We start from the raw sequence: 18118 nt of genomic DNA, 5'->3' as shown, positions 1-18118 counted from the left end.
GAAATATGGCAAGGTTTCCTGCCTGCCCCTCTGACAGCTGAAAAACTGGGCTAATACAACAGCTGGAAAGAAATTCAAAAAGGGTCTGAAGACAGAAAGTCTTCTCTTACCCCTTCATACTCTGTCTCTTGGTTAGCAGGCATTCCTGGCCCAATATCAGGAGAGACAGTTCTGTCATAGTAGGTATCATAGTAATTCCCATCATACTCTTTTATTGTCTCTTCGGTGAAGTCTTTATCTTGGTCGTCTCCTCCTTGCCCCGTTCCCACCTCGGCCTGAAAAGAAGAACAGAAGCATGGGTCAGACAATAGATGACCTTTAACCCACCACATGTTCTAAAAACTAAGGGGAGAGCTTTAGGATGTCTCCAAACAGAGAGGCGCTTTATGACAATGGCCCCAAGGAAATGCAAATACAAGGAAATAACGAAAGGGTGTTTAGTAAAGTAGCATCTCTACTGGATTCTAGAGTCCACCAATGGACTCCTTCAAGGGGACTGGCAAGATACAAAATGCTGCACCCATACAGAACTCAATATGAATTTCCCATGGGCTTCCTATATGCTTCATGAAATATATTGCAAGTGTAAAACATCATGTGTGGAAAACAGAGAGAGCATGAACAATAACACATGACAAAAAGTTCCAGACACTCCACCTTAAGAGGCCTGAGGCTAAATGCTCCACTACCAGCTCATTTCACACCCCAGAGAGTCAAACCTCCAGGTTAACAAGCATACAGAAATGTACATCTGGTCTCATATCTAAAATTCATACTGAAATATTAATTTATCATTATGAATCCCACATGTTACAAAGACCCTCCCATTTTTGATGGGGGGCGGTTCCTTTTGTTCACTCCTGAGCTGTTCTGAGATCCAACATTACAGTGAGACTTGTTCCAAAAGCAGAGCACTGCAGGTGTGCACTTTTGCAAAACTTAGTTATTGGAGGGGGGCCGATTCATTCACCAGCACACATTTCTCCGTAAACATATTACTCCCTTCTCTGATTCCTAAGAGGAAATATATATTCAATCGCTCAGCAAATAAGAACATCTAGACAATGCATCAGAATTTCCTTGCTTCTGTCCAAGCCCATATGCAAACAATGACATCATACTTCTGTAACTAGGGCATCCTTGAATCTAAAGACCCTTGTAAAGAAGTATGATTTGATGGGAGCACAGATTTTTCTCCTGTGCACGTAATAATGAAAATGGTCCATAGCCTTAATTACTTCCACCAGTTCAGAGAGATGTTCTTTCACCATCAGAAAGGAAGAATGTAAAGTTGCTGTAATATGTCACCTTCCATTCCAATCCTTGTTCTTGGGCCAAAACTGCTCATATTCCATAAGTACGAGCATTCGTGTCCAATCTGAAAGAGGTCTTACAACATAGATAAGCTAACACTGTTGGCTTTTTTAACTCTGCAAAGGCCAAGTGTTTGTCAAGGAAATCACAATTTAGCTATCACTCTCAGCTTTTCTTCTCTCACTTAACAGATGCACATTCTGCCATGCTGGCAAAACCAGAAATGAAAACAGAGTCCTGGAAAAATTCTAAACTCCTGTGAGTCTGAAGGAATTTAGCTACTTCTGCACCACCTTTTCCTCTCCTTCACCCAGTGGAAATTTCTCTCTCACTGTTCAGCAGACCAGACGTTCTCTTAGCAAGACCTCACATTTCCTTAGAGTCAATTTAACCGTAATTGTGCGGATCTCAGAATCTGTTTTGTGCCATAAACGTGGAACATCCTAACTGGAAGTCCTTCTTGTTTGAAATGTTAAAACTTACAAACTCAAAAGCGAAGTCTTTGCGATTTTTTTTCCAATTTATTTTTAAACAAATCAATTTGCTTGGAAAAGAAGCAATGTTTGGAATTTGTTGACAGAAGGGGGTTTCGGTGTGAAAATTTGACATTTGAGGGGAAGTTTGAGGGGAAAAAAAGCCCTCAAATAGTTTGGATCACAAGGGGACCTGAAAAAACAGAGACAAAAATCACACCCAAAAGTTAGCGAATTTCTTCTGTCACTTTCAAACAACCTCATAGAAACCAAGTTTTCCATCAATCCTTTTGTTGGGAAATTAAGCAGATAAGAATTTAAAATTTTGACATCTGCTTCTGGTAGAGAATATCTTGCTCCCTATAGATCAGTCATCGAACAAAGCATATTTTCACCTCGTTTCCATATTTCACAGGCATACTTCTCCATACTGAATTTTCAGAACAGCTTTACTGGCAGTTATCACACAGTTATTAGCCACCGTGTAATCTAATTCCAATGTGAACTCAGTTCATTGACTAGCTCTGCTTCCAAAACCCCCATGCTCAGTCTCCAAAAGTTGCATTTTTATAAACCCAAGTTACCCCATTTGTGAACTTCTGCTAGTTCTCCGCTCACAGTTTCCATCTGAGTCCAATTTTAGAATGGCAGTCCCCAGCATTATTAACAGGCCTGGTCTAATGTTCACAGTGCGCGTTTCCTGTGACAGGAATTTAGGAATTGCCATACTGGATTCAGACCAGTATCCTGTTTCCAAGAGGGTCCAGTGTCAGCCGCTTCAGGAAAAGAAACTTCCAGAAATTTGTGGGATTTATTGCCCACTCTCTCCAATTCCCCATTATTTCAACTTTCCAATTCCATATTCCACTAAACAGCAAACTGCCCTTTTCTGCTGTTGCTGGGCCCAATCCAGCCACTGCTGTATGTAAACAAACCCTGCAACTGTTGCATGTAACTCCATGTTTTGCCCTGGGGCGGAGAGCCATTCTGTTTCTTGAACCAGGTGAAGAATGATCGTTAAATCACAAGTGACAGCCAGGCAGGGCTGAACATCCGTCCATTCAAAGGCTCAGGGTTTGCAAGAACGGTCTCCCCCAGTCTTTGCACGGCTGCTGGGGTTCGTGTGCAACGAGGCAGGATGCATTTTCAATCCTCTCAACTGTTCCCTATCTCCGAGCGGAATCCCATTTCTCATCACAAAAATCAGATGCAGATTTCAGCTTCAAGACCGCAGGGCCCCCATTTCTACCTCCCTCTTGAGCATTTCGGTGCGCTGCTGTATTCTCATGAACATTAGAATCCTTCCAAGTCCACAGTGAGATGTAGGGCCTGTGTCTTCCACCCACTGATTTGGACATGAATACATTGGTCGGTTGCCCTTCTATTTGGTCGGAACGTATGCCAGACCCATCAATATACAAAAATCCTCAGCTTGCTCACAAGCGTTTCCCTTGTTCTTCCTGCCTTGGCTTTAAACCAGCTTGGATCAGCTCAGATGGGTAGTAGCCCGAACCTCACATTAAGGGTTCTCCTCAGGTCAAGACAACTCATTCTCTTTTTGGGGGCTAATTCCAGCTGCACCATTCAATCTGATCCATTCAAGCTAGCTGCTAAGCCTACGGACTCCCTGTTCCTTTCATCAACCATTCATTGGCATCAAGATGTTAAATGGGGAAAAATTATTCGCTCCGGAGACTGGTTTTCCCCTTCTAACACTGAATGCTTCCATTTTACACCCACGGACAGGCCACTCTCTGTTTCACCTTCCCATGTGCCCTGTCGTTCATCCTGGAGTTAAAGCTTAGGCACTAACGTGTTTTCTTAGCTGAAGCTTGTTTCTTTTCTGATTCTAACAACCAAATTGGTCTTTGAGCCTTTCATTTCCTTACCCGGGCATTTTCCAGAGTCATCCCATCCCATCCTATCTGTAGCTTCTCTCCTAGTTACGTCCACACTGCACATTTATTTTGGAATAAGCTATTCCAGAATAGTTATTCTGAAATAGCTTATTTCAAAATAGCACGACTACACTGCAGGGAAGCCTCAAAATTAGTCCGAGGCGGGCTTCCCTAATGTAGACGTGCTATTTCGATTTAGAGCCCCAGGAGGCAGTAGGGAGGAATAAGTTAGAATGGCCCTGGTGAGGGGCTATTTCAAAATAGCAGAAGTGGAGCATCTACACAGCCCCTATTTTGAAATAACTATTTCGGAATGGGCAGTATTCTTTGTAAAATGAGGTCTACAGAAGTCGGAATACGCCTCCTGTTATTTTGAAATTGTCTCAAAATAACACTATTGCTGTGTAGACACTCGCATTCTTATTTTGGAATAATGCCATTATTCCAAAATAACTTTGCAGTGTAGACACATCCCTACAGAGTTCTTGTTTAGCCAAAGAATTCTGGCTGGTGTATATTTCCTGGGCAACTTTCTCATTTATTTGTTTGTTCAGACTGGTGCTCAGTTCCACAACAAGTTTTACCAGGCCACCGTATCTCTTCATACAGCCTACCTCTCTTCCCTCACTGTATTTTTTTATTCCCAATTGACTGGACTTGATCTCTGCCTTGGGATTTTCTTTCGTCTGTCACTGGCTCCTCTCCTGTCTCACTTTTTAATTCATTCTGGGAGACATCTCTTCCCCAATTTTAATTCTCTTGGCTGGCCTTTGCTGCTTCTTGGGCACCTTTCATTGCTTCCAGGACAGGTGTATTTTTGGTGTCAGTATGACAACTAAATTCTCCCTATCTACTTTAAGAGCAACCAACAACTTCTGCCAGTGCAAAAATTATCGTCTGGGAAACAGTCTCCCTCCATGGACATCTAGTGTCAAGGTTTCTGGGCAGAGGAGTTTGGGAGAGGGCTATTTCCTTGTAATGAGAGAAATTTAGTAGGCACAGACATGGCATTTTTAGTCCAATTTGATGATAACACCAAGAGGGACTTTTCTGAACATCAATATTACATAGCAAGAGCTGGACACGTTAAATACAGACTATTCAGGAAACAACCAGAGCTCCAGAATGCAGATGTATTCAAGCTTACAGGCAAACTTCTTTTACTTACCTCTGCCCAGTTAGATAAAAGGTAACACAGATAACAGGTGTCACGAAATGAGACAACACAAAATGGACTGTCTACATTACTTAAGTGTCTGTGAATTGCTCAGTAACTCAACCAATTATTGCTAGAGTAGGTCAGGGCAAAAAGGGAACAGTTTTGGGAAAAATATAATTTTACCCTTTAGAATATTGAATTTTTGAAAGTTCACATGTTTTGAACAGTGACCTGTCTAGCACAGAGAAGGAATTTTTAACAACATTTAATTTCAAAATTTTTTGGAATTTCTATTAGCTTTAGGTAATTGTCCTTAGGGTGCTTTGCAGCAGACTTTTGTTGGATTTGTTGAATTTCTGGCATGGAGATTTCCCTCCATATCCTAGTTAATTTCTTTTTAGAAATGCTGTGAGAATTTCCCCACATCTGTATATTTAATAGAAACTGGCCACGAAATTATGACAACGGTGACAATTTTTCACATATGGGTGGAAGCGATAACATTTTGGGGAAGGAGGAATAGACCTGCTTGAACAATGAACTGATTTGTAGGGAGTGCAATACATTTCATCCAAAACATACAGGGAGAGAGTCACCAGAAAAACATAATCATCCACCACATGTTCATTGTGAAAGTTTGAACCTCGTCTCACTATTACTAGAACTGTTAGGAACGTATAACGCCTGTAGCCACGATAAGTTTTGACACTTCAAAAGAAGCTCCCAATTCCAAATGGGAACAAAAATATGAAACATTAAAAAATGTCCAAAGAATTTTGAACTGAAAAGATCAGAATGAAAAAACGACATTTCCTATCAAATCAACAGTTTGTTTGTTTGTCTTTTAAATTAACTGATGATTCCAAATTGAAACACTATTTATTTTGATTCTCACGGCTGGGAATTTTTTAAAAAAATTAGTCAAAACCACCATTTGCCTGGGCAAAACATTGATTTTGACTAACACCAGATTTTCTGACAGGAAAACTTTTTCCATGAGAAAAATTTCAATGAGTTCTGTGTAGCAGTGCTGTGTTCACACAGGAAAAATGCAGGAGGATGAATATTGTTCAGGGAGGCCCTTTTCTCTACAAGTGCCTTGGACAGTTTAAGTTTTCCATAAGGACTATCACATGAGACCCTTTGCTGTAAAGGATTAAAAATATCAAAGAAAAAACTCCTTGAAGGAAATTACATTGGTTGCGTTGGGGGTGATGACTGTGCTGGCGGGAATTTCTGCTTCAACAGCTTCTTCAGTAAGGATATCCGGATTGTCTACTTCTCCATAGTTGATGTCTTCATAAGGGAGGGGAGTGTAGTACTCCTCGTTAATGGTTTCATAATTATATTCGTCCACGATGGGGTCATCCACCTTCTCCTCCTCTTTCGTTTCCTGCCTGTTTTCCATCACTGTGGGTGCTTGTGTGGGTGGAGGGGTGAGTTCCTATTGTAAAATACAAACAGTGTCCAAGTTAGAGAAAATAGGATATTCTGGTTCTCTTACCAGCTAAGACAGGGGGTTGAGAATGCCTTTCTGTCTAAAACTGGAAGGCTCCTTAAAACCAAGCAGGGACCTGACTGATAGCTCAGTGAAAAGCTGTAAGGACCTAGAACAGTGTTTCTTAAACTTTTTAAGACCGAGGAACACCAAACAATATATATTTTTAATGAGGAATACCAAGGTTTTTATGATGAGCAGAAAAAAAGAGGGGGGGTTATTGACCCCCTCCCCCCAAAAAATGGCAGAAAGTTATTGAGGAAAAAAAAGTCGCCTGCCCCTTTAAGGGCGGTCATTTTGAACTCTTGTTGTTTAAAACAGTGTAAGAAACACTGACCCAGAATGATGTTTTCAGCAGTGACTACTAATTTTGGGTGTGTTGTGAGAGACCTACAAGCTTGATTTTCAGATGTTCAGAGCAACTGGTAGCAACACGATCTGGGGAGACTCAGCTGCTCTGAAAATCTGGCCCGAGTGGTCTCGGGCTGGTGTTCCAAAACTAGCAGGCACTTCTGAAAATTTAGGCCTCAACATTCAGGGATTCAAAATGCACAATAGAAAAAAAATTCTGAAGGCAAAAGCGACTACCACTGCGGAAGTGATGTTGCCAACGCTGTGCAATTTTTACATGGGGGTGCAATTTTTGCATGGAGTAACCTATTAATTCTCGCTTTAATCCAGCTAGCACAGGTTAAAATACTAGTGTAGGTCTGGCAGCACAAGGACATTAATCAGGGTATAAGCTGAACCCACGCTGTCAAGTCGATACCAGTATTGTGAGCGGTGCTAGTGTAACCTACACACCTAGCATGGTTACTGAGCAATGCAAGTGGTACCTAGACCACAGCAACAATTAAGATCAAGAGACCTCTACAGCATGGGCTGGGAGCCAGCTGGCTTTTAGCTCAGAAGGTAGAGGCTCCTATACTCAGCTCCCGAGATCCCAGGTTCAAATCCACCTGGTGGTGGTTACGCTAGCTAGATTCAAGCTAGCACGGACGTGCCTATCTGTGCAACAATCACACAGTCAGCATAGACACATTCTTAGTGCACAAAGGCACTACCTTGCCTCAAGCATATTTTCCAGGTGCAGACCATCGCAAGATCCCTCAAGCTCTTCTGGGGGGATGAGGCATCATATACCACCAAGCTTTTTATGCAGCCTCATTCATCTCAAAGTTCAGGCCTCACATTACTATGGAAACCTCACACGGCCGTGCACAAAGCACCAATGCAAAGCACCAATCTACAGTAGTTGCGTCCGTGGTAAGCCTCCAGCTTTTCACCTCTATGCCATGCGTTTGTCTATAAAAATTAAGAATGGCCCAAGACTTTGAATCAGGGCTGGGCAAGATGCAGCCCGGGGGCTGGATCCGACCCACTGAAGACTTTGATCGGTGGATGGCATCTGGCCGCTTTCTATTTATATCCTGCTGCCCGTGCCTCTGAATTTCCAGGCAGTGGCTCAGGCAGCAGGATCCTATTTAAATGGCTCCGGCTCCCAGTCACAGTGCTACCCCGGCAGGGGCGAGAGCTGCAAGCCCTTTAAATGGTCACAGCGACCCTGGCGGCTGCCAGGCAACACAGTAACAGCTTGGCTGGGAACCATGAGTCCTTTGCGGTGTTTTCAATTCAAAGTCTCCAACCCCAGACAACTCTGCCCCACCCCTTCTGCCTTAGGCCCCACCCCTACCTGGGGGTGGAACCAGCCTGTGACCGCATACTGAAATTCATTAAGTGCCCCCCCCCCCCGTAAAAATTACTGCCTACCCCTGCTTTAAATAAAGCACAAGACAAAACAAAACAGGAACCCCGTTCCCTCTCTCTCTCACACACACACTCACACACACACAAACACACACACACCCTAGTCACCTACCTCTTTAATTTCAGTCACCTCTCTAACAGCTTCTTCAGCATCAGCAGGCTTGGTAGTGGGTGGTTCTGCCTTTCCTGCGTCATCGGTGTCCTCATAGTAGGGATATTCATAATAATAGGTGTCACTTTCACCATCTCCCTCCGTGTACTGTAGAGGAACCACAGCAAGAAAGAAGGTGAAGGCAGATGACCTGTCAGGAAGTTCCCTGGCAGTGGTTGCTAGGCCAGGTGAATTTTATATTCATATGTTCATGTAAAGGGCCCGATGCTGTGGCTGCGTGCTGCAGAAGCAACAATGGTAGCTGGGAGCCCTGGGCCTTTGTACTTTGACTGACCGGGCCGGGGGGAAACTGCCCCCTTTGCCCTCCCGCCCCCATTGGTGGGCCTGTGTACTGCTAAGCATTTTTTAAAAAAAATGTGGGTGAGATAGATCCTGATTCTGCAAGCTAATTAAGCACGTGCCTAATATTAAGCATGAGAATAGTTCAACTGAAGTACTTAAGCACCTTCCATATTTCCTATTTTTCTCATCCTTCACTCCTTCTTTCTATGGATATAGGTGAGAGGATTATTCCAAGAGTGGGAGGGTGAGATTTTGTGGCCTGCATTGTGCATGGGGTCAGACTAGATGATCATAATGGTCCCTTCTGACCTTACGTCTATGAGTGTATGAGGGTCTGTCTACACTGCCACCCTAGTTCGAACTAGGGTGGCTAATGTAGGCATTCGAACTTGCAAATGAAGCCCGGGATTTAAATATCCCGGGCTTCATTTGCATGTTCCTGGGCACTGCCATTTTTAAATGCCCAATAGTTCGAATTACCTGCCCATGGCTACACGCGGCACGGACTAGGTAGTTCAAATTAAAGCTCCTAATTCGAACTACTGTTAAACTCCTTGCAGGAGGAATAATGATAGTTCGAATTAGGAGCTTTAATTCGAACTACCTAGTCCGTGCCGCGTGTGGCCATGGGCAGGTAATTCGAACTATTGGGCATTTAAAAATGGCAGTGCCCAGGAACATGCAAATGAAGCCCGGGATATTTAAATCCCGGGCTTCATTTGCAAGTTCGAATGCCTACATTAGCCACCCTAGTTCGAACTAGGGTGGCAGTGTAGACATACCCTGAGATATTTGCTCTCTACGAGGTTCTTGTTTTTTCAGGGTTCATCAGCTCCTGCGATCCACTTTGCTTACAGTATATTTGGAGCATTGCTTTTGATTACTTTAGAAATTGAGATTTGTGATTAAAGAATAATCTCTCATAATCCTATGGCATATTGTGCCCTAATAATGCTAACATGCTTTGCAGGCTGCATAATATCCTTTCAGCTACCCCTGAAATGCAGCTGCTTCTGGGGTAGAAGTTGGCAACTGTCTCACAATGCACAGCAACATGTGCCAGGATAACAGAAGAAGCATAAAGAAATCCTGTAATTTAATTTTAGGGGGAATTTAAGGAGATGGAATTAATTTATCCAAACTTGAATTTGGCCAGTACTCCAGCATTCACACTCATGTTGAACAGTACAAAATAGTCAGCGCCTCTTCTTTTAGCCAAACTCAGATGGGAGAAAAGCAACTTGAGACAAATAAGCTGTTAAAGAAGTAACATTTCTGTTTTCATCTGCAGCCTTACAGACTGAGCAGCCTGTAGTAGAAATGGCTTCTGAAATAGGACATTTTCAGAGTTGTCAATAAGATGCCACTTTTTAAAATGAAATACAAACAAGACTTTTTGTTACAAGTGGGTGTGACAAATTCCTAACCCAGTACACTGTTTTTCTTGCTATTTAAAGGCCATTCATGGGCTAATTATTCTTTCACAAAATTCCATAGAGCAACAAGGCCCCTCCAAGACAAGCCCTTTGTAGCTCATTTTGATTGGTGAGCAACTGCATCCAAAAATATATTTAATTCCCCTAGCATCCTTCCAGATTTTAACCACAGCGGAGTCTATTTTCTTGTACTTATTTATTGCTTCCGCTTCTTTAGAGCACATGTTTTTATTATAAAAAAAAAAAAAAGCAATGAGCCTTTATGTTTCTTTAGACAGAAGCAGGGCATTGAGGGTAATCTAAGGTCCAGAGAAATCAACGGAAAGACTCCTATTGGCTTTAACGTGAGTTGGATCAGACATAGGTATGTGACTACAGCAAGGGTTTTGGCTGAGGCTTTCAAAAATGACTAGTGATTCTGGGTGCCAAACTTGAGACATCTTAACGAGCCTACACTTCAGAGAGTAAGTGTCAGCAGATTCTGGAAATCGGCCCCTTTAAAAAGTCTCTAGTCTCAAAAATAAAAGGAACCCATAGCCACTAGTCACAATTAAAAATGTTGGTCTAACATAAGACCATCCATACTGGGTCAGACCAAAGGTCTCACAGCGGCCAATACCAGATAGAATCATAGAACTCTAGAACAGGAAGAGTTCTCAAGAGATCATCAAGTCCAGTTCCCTGCCCTCATGGCAGGATGGAGAACTGACTAGACCATCCCTGACAGGTGTCTGTCTAATCTGCTCTTAAATCTCTCCAGTGATGGAGATTCCACAACCTCCCTAGGCAATTTATTCCAGTGTTTCACCACCCTGGCAGTTAGGAATTTTTTCTTAATGTCCAACCTCAACCTCCCTTGCTGCAGTTTAAGCCCATTGCTTCTTGTCTCATCTTCAGAGGTTAAGGAAAATAATTTTCCACCTCCTCCCTGTGACACCCTTTTAGATACCTGAAAACCGCTATCATGGCCCCTCTCCAGCTTCTTTTTTTTCCCAAACTAAACAAGCCCAATTCCTTTAGCCTTGCTTCATAGCTCATGTTCTCTAGGCCTTTAATCATCTTTGTTGCTCTTCTCTGGACCTTCTCCAGTTTCTCCACATCTTTCTTGAAATGAGGTGCCCAGAACTGGACACAAGACTCCAACTGAGGCCTGATCTGCGCAGAGTAGAGCAAGCCAGATGCCCCAGAGGGAGTGAACAGAATAGGGAAGCATCAAGTGATCCCTCTCCTGTCACCCATTTCTATCCTAGGGATGTAAGTGACTAGTCAACTAGTCCCTCACCTAGTCCCTGTATCAGAGGCAGCAAGGGGAGGAGCAGGAGCTGGTTCCCCCCAGCACCATGTTCATTGGGGGCAGGGGAGGCAGAAGGGTAGTGGGGACCAGGCGCGAACTGGGAATCAGCTGACTCCTGGCTCACACCCGGTCCCAGATGCTGCACCTCTGCTTTTTAAATGTATTAAGAGACTGACAGCTCTTAATACATTTAAAAGGCAGAGCCACAGCGGGTTTAACTCCCGGGCCTGGGAGCTAATCCCACTGCGGCTCCACAGTTTTCCCCACTTATTGACTCAATTGACTAGTCGATGGAAATTCCATCGACTAGTGGATTAGTTGATTGAACTAAATTTAACATCCCTATTCCATCCCTCTGGCAAACAGAGGTTAGAGATACCATTCCTAACCATTCTGGCTAACACTTTCTCCTAACTATGTGCCACAGAGCTTATCCAAGAACTTACGGGATAATTACAAATCTGTTTGGAACATTTTGGTTATAATGAAATTTCAACCAAAACCAGAAAACAAAACTGAGATGTTTTCCCCTCACTGTTTTTGACCACACCAAAGAGCTTATATTTTAAAAATCAGTTGAGATTATGAAAACTGTACACATGAAATATTTCGTTGGCATTTAGAAAGTGATGCAGAGATATTATAATAGTCGGCTGCAGCAGTTAGTGAGGTCGCAGTTCTCAAACTTGGGATGCTACATGTAGGGTAAACCACTCTGCTTCCTATGAGCCGTAGCACTCAAATACTCAAGGCTTGTCTACATGGTGATTTAGTGTGCACTGAGCCGAGCTGTAAGTCTACAGCATATAAACTTTTAGTGAATGGGAGCATAATCCACCTGACCAGTTATTATGTGTCAAGTTAATGTGTTGTACATTCACACTGTGGATACACACTTGCTACTCACTCTATCATCCTGCAGACAACTCATTTCACGCTCTGAGAAAACAAGGAGCAGAAAAAACAACCAATCGACTGAAGTTCACATAGTGACTCAGCAGCAAAGCTAGGACTAGAATCTATAATTCCTGAGAGCTAGGTGTGTGTACACCACACAGACACAGAGGTTTTAGAGGCTGTTCTGAGCACTTACAATGTAGCATCAGTTGCCTGGACTCAAGCTCTTAAAGAAAAAAACGTCCAGGTTACAAGGCCAAACAGTTATTCTACCTTGGCAGCATTTCACCGTCCATGCTCCAGGATACCTTCCACTGTTGTATTGTACAATGCATTTTTGCAACCACAGAGGTTGGGGAAAGCAATCCAAGACAAACCAGTGACTTATTGAAAGAGACTCGGTAAAAATTAAACAGAAGTTAAAAAACAAACACGTGTGATCTCAGTTCATAGACACCGTGCATCTGCTTATTTACAGTGAGTCTGGCAGCAAGCTGCTCCCCAATAATTATTTTTTCCCCCTTGCAGTTGTTACTGGAACCCATCGCCGGCTTTTCATTCCTCTTACATTTCCTAGGTTCCCTATCCTCTCAGCCCTCTTTGATCACAGCTGCTGTGAACACTGTTGTCTTGGATTCCTTCTTCTCAACAAATTCTCCCTCCAGAGGTTTGATGCATTGGTACCCAAACCTGGGTGTCCCTCTGGGGGGGGGATACTTTGTGGGAGCATGAAGCAGTTACCCTAAACTATGGTGCATGTGTAACCTACACACCTAGGGTGGTTACTGAGTACTGCAAGTGGCACCTAGACCACTGCAACAGTTAAGATCAAAAGACCTCTACAGCACAGGCTGAGAGCCAGCTGGCTTTTAGCTCAGAGGGTAGAGGCTCCTAGAGTCAGCTCCCGAGGTCGCAGGGTCAAATCCACCTTGGTGGTGGTTGCACAAGTACAGGTTCTTCTTTTCTACTTACGTATTCATCTGGATTAGGGTCTTGAGACTGCGGGGTGTCTGGAATGGCTGTGTCGCAGTCAGGGCTGTAGTGTTCACAATAATCATAGGCTGCCCTGGGGTCCGCCACGACCAGGAGCTGCTGGATGTCCCCCTGAGGGAATAAAAACAAGAAAGAAATCCGACATAAGTCAAAGAGTCAGCGTTTAAGAACAGACGGGGCCACTCGCTCATCTTGTTTGACGTCCTGCATAGTACAGGCCGTCAGTAACCCCAAGCCACAAGCACAGTAACCCAACAGTTGAAATTACATTAAAGCCCTCAGGAGGCTAAACCATCATGTCCACAGGCAGAGTACAAAGAGGTCCGAGGTGCACCACCACCTGGGGCCCTTCCAGTGCAGAGAAGTAAGTGAGATAGACCCAGATCCTCCCAGGAAGGGTGCCCCTACAGCTGAGGAAGGCAAAAACAAAGCAGCCAAGCCAATTGGACCAAGAGAAAAATTCTTCCTATCCCCAAAATAAGGTGACCAGAGAGAGCCTGAGCATGTGAGCCAAGTCCACCCGCCAAGCACTTGAGGAGAAAGAATTCCCCTCCCCATGCCCATCTTCAATCATGGCCACTTCTGAAGCATTGGAGGAAGCAGACGGAATAGCTCAGAATATACCACAGGGAAAACAATGCCCCTCTTGACCCCTACCGGTGACCAGCTGAAATATGGGACAAGAAAGACGCATGGGGTCATAGTACCACTGGGCTAAAGACTGGAGCCTGTACTCTGCTCTTACGCAAACAAAAGACTGAGAAATGACAGGAGGTAGAGGCCTAGTAAGCACGCTAGTCTCCTGCCCTCAAGTAATGTAGGACTGTTCAGGAACTTGGTCCGTGACAAGCCAGCTCACAAAATCCATTATCTTGGGCTGCGCATCAAGCATCCACTTCAGCCCTCGCTGTTTACAAGGGTGTGAAGCGAAGGCGAACGTAAGCGGGTACGCCCCAGTGCAGCGTACCAGCAAGAAAGTGGCTGGCTGGGGGGGGGCAGCCTCCTTGCACCTGCAGCTGGGGCCGGCAGGACAGCTCCTGGTATGCAGGGCGGCAGCTCAGACCCTGGAGTGTGGGACCTGCAGAAGAGCCCCCCAACAGGCAGGGGTTTCAGCTGGGAGCTCAGACACTAGGCCAAGAGCCCAGGCATGCTACAGCACCCCCCAGAGCCCTAGTTCCCTTCCCATGCCTATGTGCCCTGCCCCACAGCTGCCCTTTAGTTGAAATAGGAGTGGTGCAGGGAAAGGTCACCAACCAGGGCTACCACAGCCCTGAGCCCCCAATCCCCTGGCTGACTCCTGCACTCCCCACAGTCCTAGCCGCCTGTCCTAAGACCCCCCCACACCGCCAGCCCTCTGCCCTGACTTCTGCACCCCCCCCCAAACACACACCACAACCCCTTGCCCTGCTCCCCCCCCCATCCCCATTTCCACCCCACATTTAAATTTCTTACAGGTACTGACGTATGGCAATCCCCCCAACCCCTGCCCTGAGGCCTCCCCAATACAACAATACCTGTGAGAAATGTAAGTTCCTTTTGCCCTCAGTGTGACGTGACTGGGCTTTGCTTGTCACTCCCAGGTGCATTATCACAAGAAGATACCACAGCTGGAGAGAGGTCACAACCTCCACATCTCCTGGGTAGCCTCATCCCTTTCCCTGCCAGTTTGGTGCTGCTGACGGCCCTTGACAAGGACGCCCCCAAGAGGGGTACCATTCAGACAAGCTTCCCTGTCAAAGAGCTCCCTGTGCCTCAGATGAGGAGCATCCTAGGTAAATGAACTCCTTCGCTGCAGCCCAGTTGGGATCTCATCCTGCTGGACTTGTGAGTCACCAATGGATTTCTAGGGTTGCAATTTATTTTCAGTCTATTTCTAGATGATCTCCTCTCCACTGGGATCAGAACCACTGACCTCTGGAAAAGCTTCAGAAGTTAGGACATGGCCTGTTTGAAATTGGGCACCTTGCCGGTCTAGGAACCATGCCTTTAAGAACCATAAAGCTCTTAATGAACCAGACCAGAAAGGCGGTGTGTTACCTGTTCTGGACGGGGTTAAACGTCCCCTGAAAGAACAGGTGTGCAGCTTCGGAGTCTTCCTGGAGTCCTTTTTAACATTTGAAAATTAGATTTCCTTAGTGGCCAGGAGTGCTTTTGGGCAGCTTCGGCTGATCCGCGAGCTGCGACCCTTCCTGAACAAGCACGAGTTGGCTACGGTGATTCATGCTTTTGTCACATCTCGATTGGATTCTTGCAATGAGCTCTACATGGACAGATGGCAGAACAAGGAGCAATGGTCTCAAGTTGTGGTGGGAGAGGTCCAGGTTGGATATTAGGAAAAACTATTTCACTAGGAGGGTGGTGAAGCACTGGAATGGGTTCCCTAGGGAAGTAGTGGAGTCTCCATCCCTAGAGGTGTTTAAGTCTCGGCTTGACAAAGCCCTGGCCAGGTTGATTTAGTTGGAATTGGTCCTGCCTAGAGCAGGGGGCTGGACTTGATGACCTTCTGAGGTCTCTTCCAGTTCTATGGTTCTATGATTCTATGGAGCTGCCTTTGAAGATTCTATGGAGCTGCCTTTGAAGCTTCAACTGGTCCAGAATGCAACTGCTTGAGTTTTAACGAACACTCGTGATACAGAGCACATTATGCTGGTGCTCTGGCAGCTACACGGGCTTCTGGTATGTTTCCGGGCAAAATTCAAGGTATTTAAACAACCTTCTGGTCTCATATGAGCCTGCCCAGGGTTTGAGATTAGCCGGGGAGGCCCTGCTCCATGTTCCTCTACTTACGGATACACGGTTAACATCTACACAGAGCAGGGCCTTCTCAGCCTTTGCTCCCAAGCTATGGAATTCTCTCCCCAGGGACATTAGCCTGGCGCCAATGCTGGCACTGTTTCAGTGCCAGGCCAAAGCCTCCCTTTTTACCCGTGCTTTTATTGGGGTTTAGTTGTGTGTACGTGCATGCATGTGTGCCCCTCCTCTTGAGGTGTTTTAGCTGGTTTTACGTAACCCCTTTTGGGGTCCTGTATCTATCTTTCTTTCTTTCTTAAAATTTTTGTAAGCCACCTTGAATATTTCAAATAGAGAGGCGGGGTAAAAATATTTTTAGATAGATAGATAGATAGATAGATAGATAGATAGATAGATAGATAGATAGATAGATAGATAGATAGATAGATAGATAGATAGATAGATAGACAGACAGACAGACAGACAGACAGACAGACAGACAGACAGATAAACCAGATGCACTATACCCATAGCCTAAAAATTAGCTCAAAACTCATTAACTTTCACAGAGAGCCATTGTTTTACTTTGGAACACAGAGCAAGAGTTTAGTCAATAGACAGGGGGTTAGAGTTAATTTTTTTTAATTAGGGGAAGAGGGTTTATTTAATAGTAGAGAAGATTGCTAAAGCTGCAGAAAAAAGAGCATTACCCAAAAAAACCCCAAACCTGGATGGATGATGCGGCCACGTAATGAGAACCAGAAGCCTGAGATGGAGTCTAGCCAGGATGTCTGAAAACCCTTAGAAAAACTGGAACATGTTTTTACTCACCAAGGGCCAGATCTGCTTTTGTGCATGGAGACTGAACCCTCTGCATTTGCAGGACCAGCTGTGCCAGAGGACGGAGGAATGCAAACCCTCCGAGGAAACACAGGTGGTGACAAGTCACACACGCACGTGCACAAATGCACCCGGCAGCCACCATAGGCTCCTCCAGACGGACACAGCTTACGTTTCTGGCAGGGTCCCATAACAGCTGAGCCAGCTGGGAGCTCCTTGGGAGACGTGCCCCACCCTGCCCTCACTGAGATTGCCAAGTCAGTTTGGGCACATCTACACAGCAGACCTAAACTCAAAATAAGCTACCGAACTTGAGCTACACTGGGGCTACGTCTAAGTAGGAATAGGAGATTTGTCCACTTAGGGGCTAAGTAGGAATAAGAGATCCTCCGGAATAGGGCTTTATTCCGGAGGATCGCGCCAGTCTGGATGCTCTTTTCCGGCTTTTCCCCAAGCCGGAAAAAAAGCGGCGGCCATGTTTATTTAAATCCAGCGGAGGATATTTAAATCCCCCGCGCATTTCCCTATTCCAAAGTTAGAAATTAGCATGCCTCTTCCAAAGAAGGGGCCAGTGTAGACACAGCCTAATTGTGTAACTTAAATAGAAATAGCTTATTTCGACTTCTGGTGCTGTCCAGACAGCAGTTATTTTGAAATAGAGCATCCTTCCCCCGACTTCCCTTACTCCTCATGAAATGAGGTTTACAGAAGTCAGAGCAACAAGCCCGTTATTTCAAATTTGTTTTGAAATAACTGCTTGCTGTGTAGGCGCCCACTGACGTTACTCCGAAATAACGCTGCTGTGTAGACGTAGCCTTTAAGGCCTGCAGCCCCAGCCCCAGGACTTTCCAGCAAAGGGGGAAGGGGGTACATATCCATTTTTGTGACATTCCCCATCAGAGTGCGTGAGCAGCTCTCAAACACTCACACATGCACCCTCAGAGTTAGCGTTCATTTGCATTTTTCATTCATGACTTTTTTTTTTCTGATAAACCCTTTTCTCAACAAAAATGAACATTTGTTCTTATCAACGTTTCCTAGATTTTCAATGAGAAAACAGACGGATGGTTTTCCAACATGATTTTTTTTTTCATTCTCTCTCTCTCTTTTCCTCGCCAACCCTTATTCCCTCCCTCCTCTTCTACTTTACCTCTGAAAAAGGAAGGCAAAACAACCCCCAAATTCTGGAACAATAGCAGAACACTTCAAACATTATTTTCATAAAACATCTTTACCAGTTTTCCACCAGCTCTACTCCTAACATGACCCTCAGGCAAGAACTATTACCCACATTTTGCTGATGGGGAAATAAGACACTGAATGATCCAAGTCGGTTCGCCAAGATTACACAGGGAGTCGGTGGCA

The 18118-nt window shown here is 44.8% G+C and overlaps 1 protein-coding gene across 2 annotated transcripts in view; it reads right to left on the bottom strand.

Moving 5' to 3' along the window:
• COL5A1 (collagen type V alpha 1 chain) overlaps positions 1–18118 on the bottom strand; it is a 317689-nt gene that overhangs the window by 160946 nt on the left and 138625 nt on the right. For both annotated transcript variants that reach the window (XM_075905279.2, XM_075905278.2), the window contains exons 5-8: positions 13163–13294; positions 8222–8368; positions 6040–6288; positions 111–275 (exon numbers count right to left, since the gene is read on the bottom strand). In XM_075905279.2, the coding sequence (XP_075761394.1) occupies positions 111–275; positions 6040–6288; positions 8222–8368; positions 13163–13294 (693 nt within the window). The remainder of the gene's footprint in view (positions 1–110; positions 276–6039; positions 6289–8221; positions 8369–13162; positions 13295–18118) is intronic.

Source organism: Pelodiscus sinensis, chromosome 23 (genome assembly GCF_052426305.1).
Source record: "Pelodiscus sinensis isolate ZL-2025 chromosome 23, ASM5242630v1, whole genome shotgun sequence".
NCBI classification, from domain to species: Eukaryota; Metazoa; Chordata; order Testudines; family Trionychidae; genus Pelodiscus; species Pelodiscus sinensis.
Note: the sequence above shows the minus strand (reverse complement) of the source record. Positions and strands in the feature narration are given on the sequence as shown.